Source organism: Canis lupus, chromosome 2 (assembly GCF_011100685.1).
Source record: "Canis lupus familiaris isolate Mischka breed German Shepherd chromosome 2, alternate assembly UU_Cfam_GSD_1.0, whole genome shotgun sequence".
NCBI classification, from domain to species: Eukaryota; Metazoa; Chordata; class Mammalia; order Carnivora; family Canidae; genus Canis; species Canis lupus.
This window is the reverse complement of record NC_049223.1, coordinates 35346955-35373558: the sequence shown is the minus strand read 5'-3', so window position 1 is coordinate 35373558 and position 26604 is coordinate 35346955. Positions and strand designations below refer to the sequence as shown.

General features: G+C 40.0%; 2 protein-coding genes across 2 annotated transcripts; both read right to left on the bottom strand.

Moving 5' to 3' along the window:
• Positions 1-1835: 1835 nt before the first annotated feature.
• On the bottom strand, positions 1836-5128 carry LOC487174 (protocadherin beta-7). The gene has a single exon (XM_038530386.1). It carries the CDS (start codon positions 4555-4557, stop codon positions 2164-2166), a length of 2394 nt encoding a protein of 797 aa, XP_038386314.1. The 5' UTR covers positions 4558-5128; the 3' UTR covers positions 1836-2163.
• A 9749-nt stretch (positions 5129-14877) lies between these two features.
• On the bottom strand, positions 14878-18852 carry LOC487173 (protocadherin beta-6). Its single transcript, XM_038530375.1, has one exon. The coding sequence runs from the start codon at positions 18183-18185 to the stop codon at positions 15738-15740; it is 2448 nt and encodes an 815-aa protein (XP_038386303.1). The 5' UTR covers positions 18186-18852; the 3' UTR covers positions 14878-15737.
• Between the last annotated feature and the right edge of the window lie 7752 nt (positions 18853-26604).

The window sequence follows — 26604 nt, the reverse complement described above, 5'->3', positions numbered from 1 at the left end:
TGAGCTCCTGAAGACCTGGCACTCTCCATTAGAGTCAGGAAACACGTAGTTTTTTCAATAAGTAGACAAATCCGAAGTCCTCTTGTTCAGATATCTGGAAAAACTTGAAGCAATAGGACCTGGTCCTTTGCTGTTATACCTGTTAGATTTTCTGCCTGAGGGACGCCTGGGTGGCTCAGTGGTTGAGCATCTGACCCCAGGGCGTGATCCTGGGGTCCCAGGATCCTGTCTCACATGGGGCTCCCTGCATGGAGCCTGCTTCTCCCTCTGCCTGTGTCTCTGCCTTTCTCTCTGTGTGTCTCTCATGAATAAATAAATAAAATCTTTTAAAAAATTTCTGCCTGAGTTGTTTGAATTGCTCTTTTCTCTCTCCCCTACAATAAATGGCAGAAGTCCCACCTTACTTGGGACACAGGTTGCTAGAACCACTCCCACCAGTGTTTTAATATCATTATTGATATATCACTTACATACCATAGAGCTTTCCCATTTAAAGTGTACAATACTTTAAAGCCACCAGGGGACCCCTGAGTGGCTCAGTTGGTTATGAATCTGACTCTTGATTTTTTTTTGACTCTTGATTTTGATTCAGGTCATGATCTTAGGGGTCATGAAATTGAGCCCTGCATTGGACTCTATGCTCAGTGCAGAGTTTCCTTGAGATTCTCTCCCTCTACCTTTGCCCCTCCCCCCATGTGTGCTCTGTCTCTAAAATAAATAAATACACTTTAAAAAAATTAAGTGTACAATGCAATGGGTTTTAATGTTTCCAGATTTGTGTAATTATCACCACAGTCTAATTTCAGAACATCATGCCAAAAAGAGACCCCTTACCCTTTAGCTATTCTTCATCCCTTACCCTCCCTACAGCTGTAGACAACCACTAATCTGCTTTCTAGTCCCTATAGATTTGCCTGTACAGAACATTTCATATAAATGGGATCATACAATGTAAGATATTTTGCAACTGGTCTCTTTCACTTAGAGTAATGATTTTGAGGTTCGCCTATGTTGTAGTTTGTTACAGTACTTCATTTCACTTTAGTGTTGAATAATAACAATCCCATTGTATGGAGATACTATATCTTGTTTATCCATTCATCAGTTGATGGACATTTGGGGTATCTCCACTTTTGGTAATATTATGAGTAATGCTACTATGAACATGCATGTATATAGTTTTTGTGCATGTGTGAAGATATGCTTTTATTTCTTTTGAATATATATATATATATATATATATATATATATATATATATATCTGAGAAAAATGGTTTTCAAACTTTGGCCTGCTACCCATTAATAGGGTCATGAAAGCAAATTAGTAGATCATAACCACACATGAAAATTAAAGAGAATATAATAATATGGGCAATTTTAGAATTCACCTAAGCTAAAAATTGTCTACAAAACATTTCTATTAAGTATGTACACAACCTTAAAAACAACATAATTTTTCTGTGGGCTGTCATTTTTTAAGGTTTGGTTATTATTATTCAGATGGATTCAAGTGGATTATATTATACCTTTGTAATATCAACAAGAATTCTGGAAAATTATCACTTCATATTCCAAGACTTTCTGGGTCGCTACAATACTGAAGGGCCTTCACAATCACTCTCCAGGATGAATGAAGATGAGGTGTTAATAAAATGGTCTTCGGGTCCTTTCTAACAAGGACATGATTTTCCAGGTGTTATTTTCAACAGCAGTAAACATTTTAAAGTGTTAATAAAAATGCAGTGACTTTAAAGGAAGAAAAATGATATTTCTGAATAGTATTCATTGCTATACCACAAGAAAAAAATGAAATGAAGAAATACTTGAACACTTGAAACACTTTGAAAGTGGTCTGCTTTATTTTACCAAAAGCATAATTGTAAGTGAAAGTTCAACTGGATAGAGGACAATGAACAAAAGTGATTTGGTGCTGTTACTTAAGGAGGCAAACTAATTACCCATTAAGACCTCCTGGATTACAGAAAAAGTATCCTCTAATTATAATCACAAAGATAACATTTACTTGAAAGATGGGTAGAATTTGTGAAAATATAAAAGTACACAGAATACAATTTAAAATACACACAAATTGGGGGAAATAACATTGATCTGGAAGTGGCACGAAAAGTGGCACTTATGGAATGTGAAACATAATTATGATCTCTATATGTTGAACCCAAAACTATTGCGGAAGTTAGGATTTTCTTCTGTTTCTTTCCCAGGGCACTGGGGTGGGAGGTTGGGGAGAATCGGCTTGAGGAACTTGAACTCGCTGGTCCCAGTCCCTCCCGCCAGACACACCTCGTACCGGTAGCTCTGGGACAGGGTCCCCGCGCCGCTGACGTCCACCAGGTGGCCCGGAAAGTGGCCCTCGGGCACCGCGCAGCCACCCCCCGACGCCGCCCCGCTCCTCCTGCACAGCCGCACCGCCACGAACGCCAGCGCCGAGCACAGGAAGAGCGACGACACGGACGCCAAGGCGATGACCAGGTAGACGGTGAGCGGGTCGGCCCGGGCCTCGGCCGCCGCCACGTCCGGCAGCGGCAGGTAGGGCTGCGAGAAGCCGTCCACCAGCAGCACGTGCAGCGTGACGCTGGCCGACAGCGGCGGCTCGCCATTGTCCTTGACCAGCACCAGCAGCCTGTGCCTGACGGCGTCGCGCTCGCTCAGCAGCCGGGCCGTGCGCACCTCGCCGTTGTGCGCCCACACGCCGAACAGCCCGGGCTCCGTGGCCTTGAGCAGCTGGAACGACAGCCAGGCGTTCTGGCCCGAGTCGCCGTCCACCGCCACCACCTTGGTCACCAGGTAGCCCGCCTCGGCCGCCCGCGGCACCAGCTCGGTGCAGGGCGCAGAGCCGTTCTGCAGCGGGTACAGCACGAAGGGCGCGTTGTCGTTGTCGTCCAGCACCAGCACGCGCACCAGCGCCTGGCTGCTCAGCGCGGGCGAGCCGCGGTCGGCCGCGCCCACGCGGACCTCGAAGGCCTGCAGCGCCTCGTAGTCCAGGGACCTGAGCGCGAACAGCTGCCCGTTGTCCGCGTTGATGGACACCAGCGAGGCGAGCGGCAGGTGCGGGTCCCGGGGCGGCAGCAGCGAGTAGGTGACCTGGGCGTTGGCGCCCGCGTCTCTGTCGGTGGCGCTCACGGTGCCGATGTGCAGGGCGGGGCTGTTGTTCTCGCGGACGCGCAGGGTGTAGGTGGTCTGGCTGAAGGCGGGGGCGTTGTCGTTGACGTCGGAGACCGTCACGGTGATGTTGTGCTGGGTCTTCAGCCTGGGGGTCCCCAGGTCACTGACGGTGATGGTGATGTTGTACTCCGCCTGGCTCTCTCTGTCGAGGGGGCTCTCTGTTACCAGGGTGTAGAAATTCTCTACTGATGGCTTCAGGATGAAGGGGAGATCGTCCTGGATGGAGCACACCATCTTTGCATTGTTCCCTGAATCTCTGTCTCTGATCCTAAAAACAGCTACTACTGTGTCCGGCGAGTTTTCTGCAATTGGGCTAGTAAGTGATGACATGAGTAGTTCTGGTGGATTATCATTGATATCTGTTACATGGACCACCACAGTACATTTTCCAGAAAGCCCTCCACCATCTTTGGCCTGAATAGTTAATGTATAAGTTTGTATTGCCTCGTAGTTCAATTCGGCTTTAAGGTAAAGTTTGCCAGATGTTGAATTGATTCGAAACGTTTTGAGAATTCTATCAGTAGCATACGAAAATGCATAGACTATTTCTCCATTACTTCCAGCATCTAAATCTCTAGCTAATACAGCGACAACCAGGGAGCCAACAGGGCTGTTTTCAGGCACCTGCACCCTGTAAAGCGACTGTACAAATTCAGGGACATTGTCATTTACATCCAAAACCAGTATGTGTATTAGGGTGGTCCCGGATCTGGGCGGAGAGCCGCCATCCAGGGCTGTGAGTGTTAAACTGAGTTCAGAAACCTCTTCACGATCCAGCACTCTATCCAGTACCAATTCGGGATAAACATTCCCCTCTCCACTATCACGGACATCAATATGGAAATAGATGTTGGAGCTGATGGTGTAGTTTCTCAGGTTGTTGATACCAACATCTGAATCCTCTGCCCTTTCTAGAAGAAATGTTACCCCTGGAGTGGTACTTTCTAATATGTTCAAGGAAATCTCTTTGTCTAGAAATACTGGAGAATGATCATTGATGTCTCTGACCCATAGCTCAGCACGGAAAATCTGAAAAGGCTTTTCAAGTAGCAGCTGGAAAGGCAACACACACGGCTCTGTGGGGCCGCACAATTTCTCTCGGTCTAATTTCTCATTTAGAAGTAAGTCACCAGTAAGCGGATTGAGGAGTAAAAATCTTATGTTCTCATCTGAAACGATTCTACATCCCCGAGCTGATACTTCCCCCGGCTCCAATCCCAGATCAATTGCTAGGTTGGCCAGAAAAGTCCCCCTCTCCATTTCCTCTGCCACAAAATACTGAAGCGGTTCTGTGCCAGCCCAAGACACTCCCAAAAACACACAAAGAAAGAACACTTGCCTTTTCTGCACTGCAGGCGCCACTATGGCCTCCATTCTTTGTTTAAGCAACCTTTCAAAACCACGGTTTGCTCTGCCTCAAGCAGTTCTCAGAAATTGCAGAAACCGAATCCTTAGAAATGAGGTGGATAATAGCAATGCTTTCTCCCAACTCCATCACCACCGTTTCCTTTACTTTTCTTGTCTGTCAGCTTTCCTCTGACCAGTAGAATTTGTAACATCCTTTGTATGAGTATCCCCCCTCTTTTTAGCCAGCAGCGCCACCTTGCGTTTTGTAGATGTTGTTCCCGTTTTCAAGAATAGAACCAAAAGATGGCAGATTCAAGCAACTGCCAACAGAAGTGATTTTTTTTACCCCAAAGGGTCTGTGCGGTTTTATTACATCATTTTCCTCAAATGGTCACGATAATGTTAATAGCTTACATAGCTTTTCCCACTGATAGTCTGAATTTGTAGAAGAATAATTTGTTGTTTTTCTTAACCTGGGAACATGAAATTAAACTCTGGCTTCCCGCCAGGAGTAAAACTTCCTTAAGTTTTACTTAAGAAAATTTCCTCCAGGGGATCCCTGGGTGGCTCAGTGGTTTGGCGCCTGCCTTTAGCCCAGGGCGTGACCCTGGAGTCCCAGGATCAAGTCCCAGGATCAAGTCCCGGAATCGAGTCCCAGGATCAAGTCCGGTGTGGAGCTCCGGGCATGGAACCTGCTTCTCCCTCTGCGCGCCTCTCTCTCTCTCTCTCTCTCTCTCTCTATCATGAATAAATAAAATCTTTAACAAAAAAAGAAAGAAAACTTCCTTCAGCTTTTAAATGAGTTCTGTTTGGTGGCTTTGCTGGTGGTATATCTATGACTATCTTTCCCATTTTACTTTTGGTTATCAATCTGTCCAGGTTTTACTTTTAAATTTTTTTTTTAATTTATGATAGTCACAGAGAGAGAGAGAGAGAGAGAGAGAGGCGCAGAGACACAGGCAGAGGGAGAAGCAGGCTCCATGCACCGGGAGCCCGATGTGGGATTCGATCCCGGGTCTCCAGGATCACGCCCTGGGCCAAAGGCAGGCGCCAAACCGCTGCGCCACCCAGGGATCCCCAGGTTTTACTTTTAAAGTAATTTGTATTCAATTTTATAAATCCATTCATTTTTCTAGGTTTGCAAAATTCATTCTATTTTTTATCTTTAAGGTATATCCCCATTATTAGCAATGTTTAATGTTTGTCTCCTTTTTATTCTTGGGGAGGCTTGCAAGGTCTCTATTTTGCTGATCTTTTAATATGCATCTTTTCTCCAAAATAATATATGAATTTGGTTCAAAATCAAATTGCACTAAGTGGCTTAGAATAAAATACAATCATTTCTGCCCTTTCTTTATTTTCCTAGCTCCCTTCCCAATTTCTTTTAGTTATCTCTTCTGTCTTATTTTGTATTCTGCTGTATTTTGATTAATTTTAGACATTATCACTGAACTGCTTATTATGTTGGGTAGGTTTTAGCTCTTGTACACTTTCAAGGCTCCTTCATGCTTTCCTTTAGATGCATTATTATTGGGAACATTGTTGTATATTTATTATATTTTCTTCCTCATTTTCTTTCTTGAAGTTAATAACTGCCTTGATTTTTCATTTTACTTGATTTTCCTCTTTTAAAGATTTTATTTATTTGGGGTAGAGAGAGAGAGAGCATGAGCAGGATGAGAGCAATTTCGAGAGGGAAAGGAAGAAGCAGACTTCCCACTGAGCTCAGAGCAGGAAGCTAGGCTCAATTCCAGGATACTGAGATATGACCTGAGCAGATGTCAGACGTTTAACTGACTGAGCCACCCAGGTGCCCCACTTATTTTATCACTTGTCTCATAATTCCTGTTGACTCTCAGTACAGTTTCCTACACAATCATTTCCATATCTTCTGTGATACCATTTTCTTTAAATTGGGTGGTTGTTCTACATGTGCTGCATTGCTATCATACTAGAACATTCCTTTGCTGTCATGCTTGGAATTCTCTTTGCTTTTTATTCTGGTTGGATTTCCTATTTCTAGGGTTTTATTTCTTCCTCTTTTTTGGCTTACTCTATGACTTTAATAGATCACATCCTACAATAGTTTCATTGAATTGAAGAGATGTCAGGGGACTTGATGATGATATCCTCCAAAATGCCTGTCTCTTGAGTTATACAGCTCCACACTGGGCAAGTTTACACTTGAGACGCAGTTGTCATCCTGAGATCATCCTTGAACCTCATTTAGAGATTCATTTCACTCCTTTTATCAATATTCTCTTTTCTGTTTCTTTTGGCTTCCTCTCTCTTGGACTACTCTAACATTTTGATAGATTTCTAGTAGTTTCCAGAAAGAGTATATGAGAGTTAAATTTTGTTGTGACCTTGGGTGTATTAAAATATTTTAGTCTATCCTCAAACTTGATTGATAATATGATTATAGATTTCTAGGTTAGAAATACTTTTCTTCAGAATTTTAAAATTTTTTCAGTGAGTTCCCTAAACCAATGTATTTGTTAAGAACTCTAAGGCAAGGGGCACTTGGTGGCTTGGTGGTTGAGTGTCGGCCTTGGCCTTTGGCTCAGGTCGTGATCCTGGGGTCCTGGGATAGAGTCCCGCATCCGGCTCTCTACAGGGAGCCTGCTTCTCCCTCTGCCTATGTCTCTGCCTCTCTCTGTGTGTCTCATGAATAAATAAAATCTTTAAAAACTCTAAGGCAAATATTCTTTTAGATCTTCCTATGTGTAACCTGTATTTTTATTTCTTGTAGTATTTTGTCATTGTGCCAAGCATTTTTTAATTAAACATTCATGTGTCTTAGTTTGAGTTTATGTTCATCCATTGACAATTCCTTTCTACTAGGAAACTAATTCTCTTCAGCTCTTAGAAATTTTCTTGAATTATTTCATGGATAATGGTTTTTTTCTCTCTCTCTCAATTACTACAAATCAAATGGTGGGCCTCTTTATGATCTCTAATATCCTTTTTTCTCTCTCTCCTGTTTAACATTTTCAAATACTTTGGTAATATTTCCTGGAATATTTTCTAAACTTCACCTTCAAGCTTTTCTTGAGATTTTCATTTCTTTATTACGTTCAGATTTTAAAAGAGCCTTCTTTTTTAAAAGGATATTTTCAAGGGATCCGTCTGTTTGTACTTATTTCTTAGATGCAATAACTTCTTTTCTCATCTGATGGTATTAATTATAGTTGTTTTTTCAAGTTTTCTTCTCTGCAAATGTTTTATCCAATTACCTCCTTTCCTCTTTGCTTGGATTTTGTTTCTGTTTTTCTTTTTTTAAAGATTTTATTTATTCATGAGAAACACAGAGAGGAGAGAGAGAGAGGCAGAGACACAGGCAGAGGGAGAAGCAGTCTCCATGCAGGGAGCCTGACATAGGACTGGATCCAGGGTCTCCAGGATCACGCCCTGGGCTGAAGGCGGCACTAAACCACTGAGCCACCTGGGCTGCCCATTTCTGTTTTTCTTTTTAGAAATTTTCTTCAGGTGTCTCATTCAGGTGTCTGTTCTTAATTTAGTTTGGTAGACTAAGGAGCGAAGTGGTCACTCTGAGCACGTTGGCAGGGCTTATCCACTTTGATATGTACTCTTAGGTAAATTGAAAGCACTTGAGGTTGGGAAACCCCAGTGTCAGTCTGATTAGGTCTTTCCACTTGAGCTGGCCAGGTTACTCAAGTCTATAAAATCTCCTACCCAAAAGGAAAAGGCATAGATTGAAAATGTAAAAGATTGATGGGAGAAGAGTAGTGGAGATCCGCATCACTCAGGATACACTAGGTAAGGCTTCAATATCAAACAACTCCAAATCTCCATAGCTTAACACAATGGAAGTTGATTCCTTTCTTACACTACATATCTATAAAGTTCAGCATGGAGCCATTATAGTGGTCAGTCAGGGATCCAGGCTTTTGGAGACTCCATCTCCACCTATGCTTTTAGGATCACTATATTGGGGAAAGTAAATGTGTTAAACCATGCACACTCTCTTAAAGATTTAGCCCAGAGTAATATTTATCATTTCTTTTTTTAAGATTTTATTTATTTATTCATGAGAGCCACAGAGAGAGAGAGTCAGAGACACAGCCAGAGGGAGAAGCAGACTCCATGCAGGGAGCCTGATGTGGGACTCGATCCAGGGACCCCAGGATCACACCCTGGGATGAAGGCAGCACTAAACCACTGAGTCACCCAGGTGCCCCTGTATCATTTCCTCTCATATTTTATTGGCCAAAAGAAATTACATGGTCATACATAATTTAAAGAGAAAGTAGAATTGAAAAAAAAATAAAGAGGAAACAATTGAAATTCTGCCAGGGGCGCCTGGGTGGTTAGTGTATTAAGCATCCATCTCTTGATTTCAGCTCAGGTCATGATCTCAAGCCCCAAGTCAGGCTCCGTGGTGCCTGCTTAAGATTTTCTCTCTCCCTCTGGCCCCCCCCCCACCCCGCCATGCGAGCGCTCTCTCTAGGAAAGGAAGGGAGGGAAGGTGAGAAGGTGGGAAGGTGGGAAGGAAGGAAGGAAGGAAGGAAGGAAGGAAGGAAGGAAGGAAGGAAGGAAGGAAGGAAGGAAGGAAGGAAGGAAGGAAGGAAGGAAGGAAGTTAATTCTGCCATGTGTCTGAGAGGAGAACTGAAACATCTGTAATTGGTCCTAGTGATTATCATAGCATTTTAATATTAGTCAGCACTCAATGTTTAGATGGTCACTTATTTCCACTACCCATATTACCCTGCCCTCAATTTTGCCAGTGGAACCTCTAATATAATGACTCTCCTTTTTGCTGTTATAAGAAATCAAAACTCCAGACTTGTCCTAGGATCAGAGAAATAGGTTGCTCTTGACTGCAGTGGGGAAAAGTGATCTGTTACATATTTAACCACTTTTCAGGCAATTTTTATATGATCCTCCATGTTTGGCACCTTATCATCATTTCCAGAGTATCTCAGGCTGACAGCTCTGATGCTTCTGAGTATCCTGAAGTTTAAATAGGATTGGTTCTCAGCTTTTCCCACTTCAGTATTGGTAATTGGTTGTCAGTCTACTAAGTCATTCATCTACTTTCTAGCCACTAAGATTATTCTCCGTTGTCTTCTACATTACTCTTTCCATTCTTGTAAGTTTATGTTTTTGAAAATAGCTCTTCACTTTTATGTTACTGCATATTTAAATGAAGTAAATTAAAGGTGCATATCCAATCCACCAGTTTAACTCAAAATAAATACCCTTGAATTTTCCAGACAAATAGACTTAATGTTTTATTGGTTAAATCTTCTGTGGTTATTATTCTATTTAATTAATTTATCTCTTATACTTACAATCAATTTATTTTCTTCATTTTTAAAAATTATTTTTTTAAATCTTGGGTTGTTTCCTTTTCTATTTGTTCTCAATAAATCTTGATTTCTAAGACATGCATGTAAGCCTCACAATTTTCTCTAATCATTCTTTGGTTCTTATCTTAAATATCACTTTGTTAAAGAAGCATACTATATCAGCCAGAATTATGTTCTATGTAATTTCTATATATAAATATGTTCTCTATAATTTCAACCTGATACTGTAAAAGAACCCATAGCAACAATGGCTAACACAAAATAAAATTTTATTTTCTCTCATAAAAGTTTAGTAGCTTGAAATGCATTCAGTGTTATCTGGGATCATCACTTTCCATCTTTTTGTTTTATCATCTTCAAATCATGGCCTTTACTTTATAATACAAGATAGCTGCATAGTATCCATCCATTATATCTCCTCTTAGACCAAAAAAAAGGAGAAAGGAAAGGCTTTGTCTTCTTTTTTTTTTTTTCTTTGTCTTCTTTTTTAAAGACTACTTCCATGGAATATTCCATGGGACTCATATCTCAATGGCTATAACTTAGTCACAAGACCACTCTCAATCACAACAAAAGTTGGAAAATACAATCTATAGCCCATATATCCACATGGGCAACTAAAAATGAGAGCTCTATTAGTGAAAATAAGGGTAGAACATACATTTGGGTGAAATGAGTAGTCTATGTCATACCCACTCAGACCACACCTATAGTTCCCACTGCTCACTAGGAGCAGATAGGGTCAACTAAACTGCCTGTTCGCATTGCTTATTAGAAGAGCACATGGTTGCATTTCTACATATCGGTGTTGTGATTTGAATAAAAGAATTCTTGTTCCACTGAAAACTTAGCCCCAAAGCAATAAATGAATTCAGTTGCTGGGACAAGATTCTCTTTGAACTAATGATGCTTCCTCAGGGTGCTATTGGCAACTGTCATCCATTCCTACTTCTTCTTATGACTTTTTAAGAATTCTGGATCTAGAAGTCTTAAATCTCCATTTTAAGGATTCTTTTGAATTATTTTCTGGATGTAAATTTGGCTTTACCAGTGAAATGCCTTTGGATGATCCTGAGAAGATAGGCAAAGGTCATCTACCCACTGTCATTCCTGTTGACCAGCAAGGTCAGAGAGATGTGAGTGCTTGCAACCAAGCCAGCATTTCTGGGTCTAGCCATGAGTTTCAGAAGGAATTGGAGGCCACTGTGGCACCAAGACTCTAGGTTCCAGTGCATTGTCACCAGTTTGGGAGGTGATGGTGGAAGAAGACATTGTGGAAGCAACAGTTTTGGTAGTAATAGCAGCTTCTTGATTTCTGTACTGCAACAATAGCAGAATGCCTTCAAAACCAGTTCAGTGCTGGCTCTCTCGCTTTTGCTTGTCCAGTTCTTATGATTTTGTAATTCCTTCTAGCAAATATCTTTTCTGGTTAGATATACATTGAGTGGCTTCTGTTTTTTATTGTCTTCAATTCTTAATAATTCACCTAAATTCAAAATTGTACACCTTCACTCAAATTATAAGGAATAGGAGCTTCTCAATTAGAGTTTGTAAAGGAAAGGAAGTAAAGTATAAAATCATCAAGTAGTTAAAGCGCTATTTCCTTAAGCTAACACATATTAGTTGGCTTAAGAATAGAGAAGAATAAATTACAGGTACATTCCTGAAAAACCAAGGATGAAAATATTTAATAAATTTAATATATATACACATTATAAATATAAATATATGTATTTAAAAACAGACCATGGTCTGAAACCAAATCATAGATACTTTCTTTATCCCTTTATATGTAACACAAAAAATAAAATAAGTTTAAAAAATTTCATTGTTTGGAGCCCCTCGGTGCCTCAGTTGGTTTAACCTCTGACTCTTGATTTTGGCTCAGATCATGATCTTAGGGTCATGGGATCAAGCCCCAAGTAGGGCTTTGCCTTCTGGCAAGGAGTCTTCTTGGGACTCTCTCTCTCTTTCTCCTTCTTCCTCTGCCTCTCCTCCCTCTCCCTTTAATATAAAATTTTTAAAATTTCATTGTTTGTGAATAAATAAGGAAAGTGCTCAACATCACATCATACATTTTAAAAGATGATGGCTTACAAATCCTAAATTATAAATTGTTATCCTAAATGATGAAGCAAATATCAAATAGTGTAAACAGTACATGAGCATTTTATAAAAATAAAATATTTTGTTGTAGTTTTTAAGTTTATATAGCCAGATGATAAAATAACAAACTGAAATTCATTAATTTATTCAACTCTCATTCATCTATATTTACTTCAACAAGTATTTTCCTAAGCATAATAGAAAAAGAGCCCTCTCTATGGAGGGATTAAAGTTTAGTGGGTGGGTAATGGGCACTGAGGAGGGCACTTGATGGGATGGCACTGGGTGTTATGCTAGAAGTTGGCAAATTTAACTCCAATAAGAAATATACAAAAAATAAAGAAAAAATAAAAATAATAAAGTTTAGTGGGCAAAGGAGATCATTTGTCTGGACAGAGTACCCAATGAATGGAACAGTGGCTTCAAAGAAAAATAGCCTCATATATCATTGGAATGATGGCAAAATTGAATCTTCAAATTGAAAAGACATTAGGCAGAGCTTCTCACTTCTGAAATTGATGGTATAGATAATGCAGATGACCCTCACCTGGAAAATAATAAAGAATAACGGCCAAGACTCTTTTTTTAAAAACTGCTTAAGGGGATCCCTGGGTGGCTCAGCAGTTTAGCGCCTCCCTTCGGCCCAGGGCATGATTCTGGAGTCTGGAGATTGAGTCCGGGGATCGAGTCCGGGGATCTAGTCCGGGGATCTAGTCCAGGGATCGAGTCCTGCATTGGGCTCCCTGCATGGAGCCTGCTTCTCCTTCTGCCTGTGTTGTGTCTCTGCCTCTCTCCCTCTCTGTGTCTCTCATGAATAAATAAATTAAATATATTTTTTAAAAACTACCTAAAAAAAATCAAAGAGGTAAAAACAGTAGAAAACATAGTGAAAAGAAAAACCAATTTTTGATGGAAGCCTATAACGGAGGGGTAAACAATGTATCAGAACAATGAAACTTATTAAAGCATTTAAAAATATTTGCTTGTGGGCCTTGATTTGGTGCTGTTCATGAGAGTAAATAAATATCAATCAAGACTCAGGGCCAAGCAAATTTGCAACATATTATACAAAGATCCTCCCCATTTTAAGGGACCCCATAGGGCTACACCCTACACACACACACACACACACACACACACACATACATAGGGTGTGTATATATAGATACACACACAACATATATATATATATATATACACACACACGTACACACATACATATATATGTTTACATAGTATAGGTATTAACAAATCTAAAGATGCTCCCTCTCCTCATCTCCAGGGAATTATACAGAAGCCCCCCCCCCATGTTAAGTAGAGCAGAAGAAAAATAAAAGATGTCTGGGTAACTGTAGCTACAGATTGGTCCTCATGTGTGTTTATATTTTCAATATGCATGTTGAGTTGTGAGAAACATCAAGCCATAAACTTAGTTTGCAGTGATTCCCTACTGATAGTGATTCAAGGATCCTAGCTGAAACCAATGAAAATACATTATGAAGGATGAAACATGCAACCTAGGCTTTGAGGACATCCTACAAATAAATTTTCAAGGGCAATCAACCATATGAGTCACACAAAGAAGCAAAAATAACATACATGAGAAGAATCAGCAATAATACAGCAGAAATAGACCCACAAACTTTAGCTATCAGAAGTCTCAGATAGATTTAAAAACCAATTATGCTTACCACACATAAATAAATAAATGACGTACTTGATAATTTGCATAAACAGTTTGGCTGTTATGCACTGTCTCTTAAAATATAAGTCTAAATTATGGGGATTATCCTTTTAAAATATATTGTAAATACTATAAACACTGATAAGATACTAGATATACCATAGAGCATAAAAGTGAGGAGAGGAGGGAGGATATGAAAGAATGCTTCTTTGCTCATTTTGAAGCAGGCAGCTAATTGATGCTAATATCTTAATATGCATCATACCCTTGTTTTTTGATCTTATACGGATTATTTAAGCTTAAGCAAGATCAATAGTTTCATATAATTTGCTTTATTACATTCAAGTAAACCGTGATAGTTTTAAATCTAGCAATTTACTATAGAACCATTTTATGAAATTATTTTCATCTATTAACTTATTAACTTGTTCTTATATGCATTCATAGAAATCTTTTAAGGATGTTGACTTAATAATTATTTGGGTGGTGAAATAATGATGCTGATTTCCTTTGTTTTCTGGTATGGAGTTCCCTCAAAAAGTTAAAAATAGAACTATCTCTGGACCCAGCAATTGCACTACTGGCATTTACCCAAAGGGTACAAAACTATAGATTTGGAGGGGTACCTGCACCCCAATGTTTGTAGCATCATTACCAACAATAGCCAAACCATGGAATGAGCCCAAATGTCCACTGGCTGATGAATGGACAAATATAATGTATATATTTAGAATAGAATATTACTCAGCCATAAAAAAGAATGAAATTGCCATCTGCAACAATGTGGATGGAGCTAGAGTATATTATGCTAAGTGAAATAAGTCAGAGAAAGGCAAATACCACATTATTTCACTCATGTGGAATTTAAGAAACAAAACAGATGGACATATGAGAAGGGGGGCAAAAAGAGAGAGGGAAACAAACTATAAGAATCTCTTCGTGATAGAGGAAAAACTGAGGGTTGATGGAAGGAGGTGGGTTGGGGATGGGCTAAATGGGTGATGGGTATAAAGGAGGACACTTGTTTTGAAGAGCACTAGGTATTATGTGTAAATGATGAATCACTAAATTCTACTCCTGAAACCAATATTATACTATATGTTAACTGACTAGAATTTAAATAAAAATTTGAAAGGTGAAAAAAAATCCTTTGTTTTTTTGTTCATCTTAAATATGTGCGAACCATGTGACTATATATTATTTTAAAAGAATGAGAATCATTATTCTCATATTTACATATCCAAACCATTTATTATGAAAAAGTAATCATAAGTCTACAACATTTTTTCTGTTTAACAGGGATGGAATTCTTTAAAATTGTATCAGATGGTCTTGTTCAAAGATACCATTTTTGAAAGAAAATATTGAGCTTAGGAAAAACACCCAGATAAAATACTAGTTTCTTTGAGGAAAGACAATAGCGTTTTCACAACAACACTACAGAGATCCAACCATTTCCAAAGTAATAAAAATTTTTGTATAAGTGAAAAGTATTTTTAAGATTGAAAGTCATCATTTACAAGACACTATGCTGATGATAATCAGAAAACACAATTCTCCTAGTCATAACAAGGTATTACTGAACAAGCTCAAACATCAGGAACCTGAAAACATTGCTGACCTCCAAAAATCTGATCTCCCCCCAAGATTGAGAAACGTCATTTCTCCACTATGCACATGCAAATGTGACTTGGCTAAAAATAACAACAGCGAAGACAACAAACACCCAGAGGCTCAGAATGTAAATACTTCAACAAGCTGAAATAGGGGATCCCTGGGTGGCGCAGCGGTTTGGCGCCTGCCTTTGGCCCAGGGTACGATCCTGGAGACCCGGGATTGAATCCCACGTCAGGCTCCCGGTGCATGGAGCCTGCTTCTCCCTCTGCCTATGTCTCTGCCTCTCTCTCTCTCTCTGTGACTATCATAAATAAAAATTTTAAAAAATTAAAAAAACAAGCTGAAATAACTATAAATATGGCAATCATTATTAATGTATGCATATGCTGCTCTGTATGCGAATGAACAGGTTGCAAACTAATAATACATTAATTATTATCGTTTATCTCCTCTTAAGGTGAGATGCTTAACTGAACCCAAAATGATCTCTAAAGTTAGAGTTTTCCTCGGTGGCCCTACCAGCCCCTTCACCCACGAAATTGGGGATAATGGGCTTGAGGAACTTGAACTCGCTTGTCCCAGTCCCTCCCGCCAAACACACCTCGTACTGGTAGCCCTGGGACAGGGTCCCCGCGCCGCTGACGTCCACCAGGTGGCCCGGAAAGTGGCCCTCGGGCACCGCGCAGCCACCCCCCGACGCCGCCCCGCTCCTCCTGCACAGCCGCACCGCCACGAACGCCAGCGCCGAGCACAGGAAGAGCGACGACACGGACGCCAAGGCGATGACCAGGTAGACGGTGAGCGGGTCGGCCCGGGCCTCGGCCGCCGCCACGTCCGGCAGCGGCAGGTAGGGCTGCGAGAAGCCGTCCACCAGCAGCACGTGCAGCGTGACGCTGGCCGACAGCGGCGGCTCGCCATTGTCCTTGACCAGCACCAGCAGCCTGTGCCTGACGGCGTCGCGCTCGCTCAGCAGCCGGGCCGTGCGCACCTCGCCGTTGTGCGCCCACACGCCGAACAGCCCGGGCTCCGTGGCCTTGAGCAGCTGGAACGACAGCCAGGCGTTCTGGCCCGAGTCGCCGTCCACCGCCACCACCTTGGTCACCAGGTAGCCCGCCTCGGCCGCCCGCGGCACCAGCTCGGTGCAGGGCGCAGAGCCGTTCTGCAGCGGGTACAGCACGAAGGGCGCGTTGTCGTTGTCGTCCAGCACCAGCACGCGCACCAGCGCCTGGCTGCTCAGCGCGGGCGAGCCGCGGTCGGCCGCGCCCACGCGGACCTCGAAGGCCTGCAGCGCCTCGTAGTCCAGGGACCTGAGCGCGAACAGCTGCCCGTTGTCCGCGTTGATGGACACCAGCGAGGCGAGCGGCAGGTGCGGGTCCCGGGGCGGCAGCAGCGAGTAGGTGACCTGGGCGTTGGCGCCCGCGTCTCTGTCGGTGGCGCTCACGGTGCCGATGTGCAGGGCGGGGCTGTTGTTCTCGCGGACGCGCAGGGTGTAGGTGGTCTGGCTGAAGGCGGGGGCGTTGTCGTTGACGTCGGAGACCGTCACGGTGATGTTGTGCTGGGTTTTCAGCCTGGGGGTCCCCAGGTCACTGACGGTGATGGTGATGTTGTACTCCGCCTGGCTCTCTCTGTCCAGCGCCCCATTTGTTACCAAGGTATAGAAATTCTCGACTGATGGCCGTAGAAGAAAGGGGAGATTGTCATCTATAGAACAAATAACCTGTTGATTTTGTCCAGAATCTGCATCTGATACACTGAAAACTGCCACTATGATCTCTGGGAGGTTTTCGGGGATGGCACTGGTGAACGACGACATGGTCAATTGAGGAGTGTTGTCATTTACATCCAGAACCTTGATCACTAAAGAGCATTTCCCTGATAGTCCCCCACCATCTGTAGCCTCAATATCCACATGATAAGATTGAAACTCCTCAAAATCCAAAGTCTTTCTCAGTCGAATTTCTCCTGTAATTGCGTGTATTTCAAAGGGTTGATTAACGTCATCTACCTGAAACAGGGCATACGATACCTCCCCAAAGGGTCCTGCATCTAAATCTCTGGCTGAGACAGTGATTATCAGAGAGCCCAGGGTACTGTTTTCAGGGATCTGTGTCTCATAGAGCTCCTGAGCAAACTCGGGGGCATTGTCATTGATGTCCAAGACCAGGATCTGAATCTCCACGGTCCCAGACCGGGTTGGAGACCCACCATCCAGAGCCGTGAGAGTAAGCCTAAGCTCCGGCTGCTCCTCGCGGTCCAAGGCTTTGTCCAGCACCAGCTCCGGGAACTTCCTGCCATCGCTGCGATTGCGAGTGAGAACGTGGAAATGAGGATTGGAGCTGATTGTGTAGCTCTGAAGACTGTTGCTACCAGCATCTAAATCCTGTGCCATTTTCAAAGGAAATAGCTTTCCTGGTGTAGTAATTTCTGATATTTTTAGTAGCATTTCTCTAGCTGGGAACTCCGGGGCGTGGTCATTTATATCTCTGACTCGTAAAGTAGCCTGAAAAAACTGCAAGGGATTTTCCAGTAACACTTGGAAAGGTAGCACACATGGCTCAGTGGAGCCGCACAGCTCTTCCCTGTCCAGTTTTTCATTCAGCAGCAAATCATAGGTCTGTGGGTCAAGCTGCAAACACTGTCTGTTCCCCTTGAAAACAACCTGGGCACCCCGTGCAGCCATTTCTCCTTTCCTGAGTCCCAAGTCCTTTGTCAAATTGGCCACAAACGTGCCACTTTCTGACTCCTCCAGTACAGAATATTGAATCGGTTCTGAACCGGCTTCCCACAAAAGCATCCATATAATGAGAATTGCCACTTGCCTTTTCTTGCGATGTACTTTTGTTTGCGCCATCTCCATTATGTCTGATCCCAGAGGAAAAAATCCTTTTCCAGTCCTCACCACCACCTCCACCATCGACCCTCTGAAATGTCTTTGCTGTTGAATTTCCAATTCGTCTTATAACTTTTTTGGCGACGACTTCTGTCCTGGATGCTTCTATCTTATTTGGCTGTAAATGTGTTCTGTATTTTGGGGGGCTTCTGAATAAAATGAAGTCCACCGAATCTGCAGAACTCTTACTCACTCTCTTAGCCTGCACTGCCACCACGCGTTCAAATCAGTAACTTCAGGAGGTGAGTACAGGCAATACCAGTTCCCAAACCTGAGCCTTAGAATGACTTCTAGGTGGAGTCAGTATTTCTCAAATTGTAGTGTGTGAACCACATGCATAAATAATTACTTGGGAGTCACGAGTGTTTTTTCAAGGTCAACTCCTGGGTTTCCCTCCATATCTTGAATGAAATTCTCTGATGGTGCTAACAGACGAAAATCTGCATTTAAATCTCTCTTTTTAAGTGATTCTCATGCATGCTAATATTTAAGAATCTGGTAATGTAAACTTCCTATAATCAATTTTTATTCTGTGGCAGTGAAATTTATCTCTGATGAGTAGTGTGATTTGTGAATCCAAGAAGTACACTATTTAAATGTCCCAACAAACAAATGAATAAACTATACAAAATGTAAAAGTTGTTTAGCCATGCCAATTAAAAATAAACAATTTTCTTTTTTAAAAAAATTTATTTATGATAGTCACAGAGAGAGAGAGAGGCAGAGACATAGGCAGAGGGAGAAGCAGGCTCCATGCACCAGGAGCCCGACGTGGGACTCGATCCCAGGTCTCCAGGATCGCACCCTGGGCCAAAGGCAAGCGCCAAACCGCTGTGCAGCCCAGGGGTCCCTAAAAATAAACAATTTTCTCTAAACTATATGGCTTATAAAGTGGCATGAATAACAGACTTAATTTATTTTGTGGTTACATCTGCACAGTAAGAGGAACAATTAGGCTATTAGGAGACATAATTACAATAGAAGTATCTAATCAATTAAATTATTTAAAAAAGGAAATGGCAGTGTACCTGGGTGTACAGTAGGTTAAGCCTGGGACTCTTGGTTTTGGCTCAGGTCATGATTTCAGGGTTGTGAGATGGAGCCCCCAGATGGCTCCAAGCTCCCTATGAGCCTGCTTAAGACTCTCTTTCCATCTTTCCTGCCATCACCCCCTTTGCATGCATGCGCACACACTCTCCCTCTCTCAAAGGAATCTTTAAAAGAGGAACTAGCAACAATCAGTAGTCTGTCATAAGTAGGCATTTTAGGATTTTACTTCATTTTTTATGGGTAGAATTGGTCATGATTTCATTCATTTTATTCTAACTTTTAAATCAAATTTCCCTCCTATATTAATTAATCAGGACTCAAATATATTACCCTGCTGTAAGGACATAATGCAAAGCAGAAAACAAACATTCAAGAATCACCTCTACTACCCTATCACAACAAAGATGACACTAGTTTCTATAAATAAACCCCATATAAGGTAATGTGAAAAGTGAATTACATTTGAATGGACTTCACGGAATTCAGTGATGGTTCATTGTGGCTATATCCATTTCCTTCTCACCAGTTTCTGCTCTGGTAAATAGGAAAATATGTCTCTAAATATCCTTAAAGTACATGAAATGGATCAGGGCCACATATAAGAACACAAAATGTAACTATTTCATTTCAGATTGATTTCATATTTATTGAGATGGGAAATCAACTGAGTTCAACCAAAGTTCACATCAGGTAAGAGCCAAAATGATGGAAGATTAAAAATGAGGATATTTTTCAAGATGTTTCAACTCTAGGTAAAATCAGTAAAGCTAAATAAAGCCTAAACTCTGAACAGATTAAATAATTTTATAGTTAAAAAGCATCTCTATCTACCCCGAAGGATAAAAGTAAGATTACTGTGATCAGCCTCCATGGTTCACTTGATAAATGTTACTGAGAATAGACTTCCTTGGGAATATGAATAACAAACTAATGAAGTAAAACCAACAATCATAAACATATTAGATGGGTTTAGTTTCTTCTTTGGAATAAAGTCATTTCCAACTCAATCTTAAGTGCTTCTTTCCTTCAGTGGGCATTCCGATTCCAGTTTAATGGCATCCCTGGCATCTGTGTAGTCATTTGTGCATGCTCTTTGTCCACAGTGTCTCCAGGCATCTTCACATGTACCTTACTGGATTATTTTTCATTTTAAAGCAAATTTTACTAGCAGTACAGTATCTGTAAAACTCAATTTAGATCACTGAAATGTCTTTGAGAACATTGCTTGTTATGACAGAGAGGAAGAAAATCTTAATGTATAATACAAGGACATCAGTTGGTATGTGAAGAAATTGCCTTTTTATGGAAATGGATTACTTTAGATTCTTTCAAGAGAATGCTTCTGTTTTATTCTCTTTTGCTTTCCTTTGCTTTGCTAGAGTAGAATTGAATTGACATTTACAAACTTAAATCACAAGTAATAACTTTAACATTGGTGGAAAAAGTTCAACACAGAGAGCATACAGCATAACTTCAATGTACATATCACCCAGCTTTACAACATCTTGTCTTGTTTCATCTACACCTTCCCTTCCACTCTCCACCTCCCACTAAATGTTTGTTTTTGTATAGTTCTTTTCTTAAGGTAGTGTCTACCCAAATTGAAATGCACCAATCTTAACTGTACCATTTTTACAAATGGATCCATCCATGTAACCCACACTTCTTTCAAGATATAGAACATTTCCATCATTCATTGGGCATCTTGTTAATCATATTTCCAGCTTAATTTTAATAATTAGATGGCAAAAACTTGGTGTTCTCTGGACACAACATAGAAAGATAAACAATGTAAAAAAGCATCATACCCTATGCTCATTATGCTCATGTATGCTTATGTGAAGTGACAGATCATTAAGATTAATTTAACTGATTATTACCAGTCAGCTGAAATAATACTTTGATGAAACATTGTAAAGTATATTAAACTAGGTTTCATTTAGTTAGCTTACATTTATTCGTAGCTCTTCAAGCTGGTTTCCATTTTATGCTATAAATGTTTATTTTCCTTTCATTCCATTATAAATTTTTAAAATTCTAGTGTTCTAAATGTGAGACAGGAATCCATCAAAATCCTAGAGAAGAACACAGGGAGCAATCTCTTCAATCTCGACTGCAGCAACTTCTTGTTAGACATATCTCCAAAGGCAAAGGAAACAAAAGCAAAAATGAACTACTGGGACTTCATCAAAATAAAAGGCTTTTGCACAGTAAAGGAAACATTCGAGAAAACTAAAAGACAATGAACAGAATGGGAGAAAATACTCGAAAAGTCTTAATAGATAAAGGATTAGTATCCAAAATCTGTAAAGAACTTATTTTTTTTTAATTTTATTTATTTATGATAGTCACAGAGAGAGAGAGAGAGAGGCAGAGACATAGGCAGAGGGAGAAGCAGGCTCCATGCACCGGGAGCCCGACGTGGGATTCGATCCCGGGTCTCCAGGATCGCGCCCTGGGCCAAAGGCAGGCGCCAAACCGCTGCGCCACCCAGGGATCCCTGTAAAGAACTTATTAAACTCAAATAAGAACTTATTAAACTCATCCAAAAAACAAATAATCCATCAAGAAATGGACAGAAGATATGAACAGACATTTCTCCAAAAAAGACATACAAATGACCACCAGACACATGCAAAAATGCTCAACATCACTCAGCATCAGGGACATACAAATGAAAACCACAATGAGATACTACAACACACCAGTCAGAATGCTTAAATTAACAAGTCAGGAAACAACAAACATTGGCGAGGATGCGGAGAAAGGGGAAACCTCTTGCACTACTGGTGGGAATGCAAGCTGGTACAACCATTCTGGAAAGCAGTATGGAAGTTCCTCAAAAAGCTGAAAATAGAGCTACTCTATGACCCAGCAATTACACTAGGTATTTACCCAAAGGATACAAACATAGTGATCCAAAGGGGCACCTGCACCCCAATGTTTATAGCAGCAATGTCCACAATAGCCAAACTATGGAAAGAGCTATCAACAAATGAATGGATAAGGAAAATATGTGTGTATATATATATACATATATATATATACATATATATATATAATGGAATATTACTCTACCATCAAACAATGAAATCTTACCAATCTTACCAATATTACTCTACCATCAAACAATGAAATCTTACCAATCTTACCAACAACATGGATGGAATTAGAGAGTATTATGCTAAATGAAATAAGTCAATCAGAGAAAGACAACTATCATAGGATTTCACTCAAATGTGGAATTTAAGAAATAAAATGGAGGATCATCGGGGAAGGGAGAGAAAAATTATATAAAATGAAATCAGAGAGGAAGACAAACCATAAGAGACTCTTAACTATATGAAACAAACAGAGTGGCTGGAGGGGAGGTAGCTGGGTGGATGGGGTAACTGGGTGATGGGCATTAAGAAGGACACGTGATGTACTGAGCAGAGGGTTATATGCAACTGATGAATCACTGAACTCTACCTCTGAAACTAGTAATACACTATATGTTAATTAATTGAATTTAAATAAAATATTTTTAAAAACAAAAAAAATTAAGAATAAAAATTCTTCAATTTACTAAAAATGAAAGATAAAGACTAACCTTAAAATCTTCCTTAATTTTGTGTGGGAAATATCAGAAAGGGAGACAGAACATAAAGACTCCTAACTCTGGGAAACAAACTAGGGGTGGTGGAAGGGGAGGAGGGCGGGGGGTGGGGGTGAATGGGTGACGGGCACTGAGGGGGGCACTTGACGGGATGAGCACTGGGTGTTATTCTGTATGTTGGTAAATTGAACACCAATAAAAAATAAATTTATTTTTTAAAAATCTTCTTTAATTTTATTATGAATCTCTTAAAATCTTATTTAATTTAGCTATATGTAAGGAAGAACAATAATTTAAGGCATAGATAGAGGTATGTAAGCAATCACTTAAAGAACCCTCTGAATTGATAGGAGAAATGATGCAGGAAAGTTTGAAAATATAGAGGATTTCAGGGGTGCCTGGGTGGCTCAGTCAGTTAAGCTTCTGACTCTTGATTTTAGCTCAGCTCATGATCTCAGGGTTGTGAGAACATTGAGCCCTGTGGCTCTGAACTAGGCATGGAGCCTGCTTAACATTTTCTTTCTCTGCCCTTCCCTTCTCTAAAAAACAAACAAACAAACAACAAAGAACCAGCTTTTTATTTCATTGATTTTTTTAGGGGATTTCATTGGTTTCTCCTATTATGTTAATATTTCCTTCCTCCTGCTTCTCCTGCTTGATTTTGGGTTTTACTCTTCTTTTTCTAGATTCTTGAGGTGGGAGATTAGATTATTGATTTGAGACTTCCTCTTTTCTAATGTATGCGTTTAGTGTCATAAATGTCCCTCTCAGCACTGCTTTAACTATGTCTTATAAATTTAATTTGTCTTTTCATTTTTGATTCAGCTTGATATATTTTTTATGTCCCTTGAGACTTTGTCTTTGATCCACGGATTAATTAGGTGTGTTGTTTAGTGTCCAGGTTTTTAAATATTTTGCTGTTATTTTTCTTATTTTTTAGTTTGATTCCATTGTGATAGAAGAACTCACATTATATGATTTAAATTATTTTAAACTGGTTAAAGTTTGTGTTATGGCTTTGTTTATATAGTCTATCTTGTATATTTTCTGAAAGCATTTGGAAAGAATGTATATCTAGTGTTTTTGGCTAGGAATTCCATAAATATGGATTAGATTCTGTTGGTTGATGGTGTTGTTTAGTTCTGAGTTCTTGCTGATTTTCTGTCTAGTTGTTCTTGTTAAGAGAGGGTGTTGAAGTATCCAACTTTGATTGTAGATCTATTTTTCCTTTGACTCCTTTCGGTTTTTATGTCATTTATTTTGTAACTTTGTTGTTTGGTACATACATATTTAGGAATGCTATGTCCTCTTTTATCATCATATAATATCCTACTCTGTCAACTTCTTCCCCACTTTCTGGACATTTTATTCCTTCTGATGTCTACTTTATCTGACATTAGTATGGTCACTCCTGATATATTTTATTAACATTTGCATAATATATTTTCCATCTTTTTACATTCAATCTGCCTATATCATTATATTTGAAGTGAAATTTCTTGTAGGCAGCATACAGTTGGACATTTTTTATTACATGTACCCATATTTTTGTTTGCTGTATTTTTCTCCTTCACTAATATCCCAAGATTCCCTTTTTTTAAAAGTAGGCTTCATGCTCATCATGGGGTTCAAACCAATGACCCTGAGATCAAGATTCACATTCTCTACCAACTGCCAGCCAGGAACTCCCTTTTTTATTTAATTAAAATTTTTACGGATTTTATTTTTAAGCAATCTCTATACCCAATGTGAGGCTTGAACTTACAACCCTAGATCGAGCCACATCTCTTACTTAGTCCCAAGATTCCTTTTTTTAAAATGGATTCTTTTCCATTTGGAGAACTTCCATCAGCCATTCTTTTAGGGTAGGTGTACTGACAACAAATTCTCTTTCTGGAAGATATTTTCACTGGATATAGAATTCTGGGCTTCAGATAAGAAATATGAGAACCTGGATTACTGATTTAAATATATGTGAAGATATGTTAAAGCCAACTGATGGAGTTTAAAATGCTGAATCTACTTGATCTTGATTCTAGGAACACTCTATTTTCAATGACACAGGAACACAAGAATAGATCAAAGGAGCAGAAAACATTGTCCTTATCACTAAGTAATATGGCTCTGCAATGAACAATATATTTTATTGTGGTTAAAAACATAGGGCAGCCCGTGTGGCTCAATGGTTTAGTGCCACCTTCGTCACAGGGCGTGATCCTGGAGACCCAGGATCCCATGTCGGGCTCCCTGCATGGAGCCTGCTTCTCCCTCTGCCTGTGTCTCTGCCTCTCTCTCCTCTCTGTGTTTCTCATGAATGAACGAATGAATGAATGAATGAATGAATAAATAAATAAATAAATAAATAATAAAAACATAACATAAAATTTACCATCATAGCCATATTTTGGTGTTCAGTTAGTGTTAAGTACATTCACATTGTTGTGAAACAGATCTCCAGAACATTTTCATTTTGCAAATCTGAAACTTTATGCTCATTAAACAAAACTCCTCTTTACCTCCTCCCCAAGTCCCTGGTAACCACCATTCTACTTCTGTTTGTATGAATTTAATAACTTTACATATATGATTTAAGTGGAATCATACAGTACTTACCTTTTTGTGACTATATCATTTCATTTAGAATAATTCCCTCAAAGTTCATCCCTGTTGTAGCATGTGAAGGCTTGCCTTCCTTTTTAAGGCTGAAAAATATTCTATTCATTTTTTTAAAGATTTTATTATTTATTTATTTATTTATTTATCTATCTGATAGAGAGCACAAGCAGGGGGAGCGGCAGGCAGAGGGAGAGGGAGAAGCAGGCTTCCTGCTGAGCAGAGGACCCTGGGATCATGACCTGACCTGAAGGCAGATGCTTAACCAACTCAGCCACCCAGGCGCCCCTAATAGTCCATTCTTTACACACACACACACACACACACACACACACACACTGCACATTTTGTTTACCCATTCATCTGTTTGTGGGTATTTGGATTGTATCCATCTCTTGCCAGTTTTGATTACTACTGCTATGAATATGGGTGCACAAATATCTTTTTGAGACCTTGCCTTCGATTCCTTTAGATATATATCCAGGAATGAGATTGCTGGATCATATAGAAGTTCTTTTAAATTTTTGAGGAGCCTCCATATTGTTTTTTTGGCAATTGCACCATTTTATAATCTCACCAACATTGTCAAAGGTACTGGTTTCTCCACATGGCTGTGAACACTTGCTGTTTTCTGGTTTTTTTTTTTTTATAACAGTTCATCCTCATGTGTGTGAGGTAATATCTCATTGTGGTTTGGATTTCCATTTCTCCAAAAATTACAGATGTTGAACATTTGTTCATATTTTTGTTGGCCATCTGCATATGATCTCCAGCGAAATGGCTATTCAAGTACTTTGTTGATTTTTTAGTGGGGTTACTTGGTATTTTGTTGTTTTTGTTGGGTTGTAGGAGTTCTTAAATATTATGGACATTAATTCCTCATCAGATAAAAGATTTGCAAATATCTTCTCCCATTTGATAGCTTGCCTTTTCATTGTTGTGTTATTTGATGCATAAAAGTTTTTAAGTTTGATGTCTCATTTGTTTATTTTTTGTTATTGTTGTTTTTGGTGTCACACCTAAGAAATCATTACCAAATTCAACATTATGAAGCTTTTCTCCTATGCTTTCTTCTAGGAATTTTACAGTGCAATGAATATTTTGAGAAAAAGAAAATCAGCCTCTTATTCAACATTATGAAGCTTTTCTCCTATGCTTTCTTCTAGGAATTTTACAGTGCAA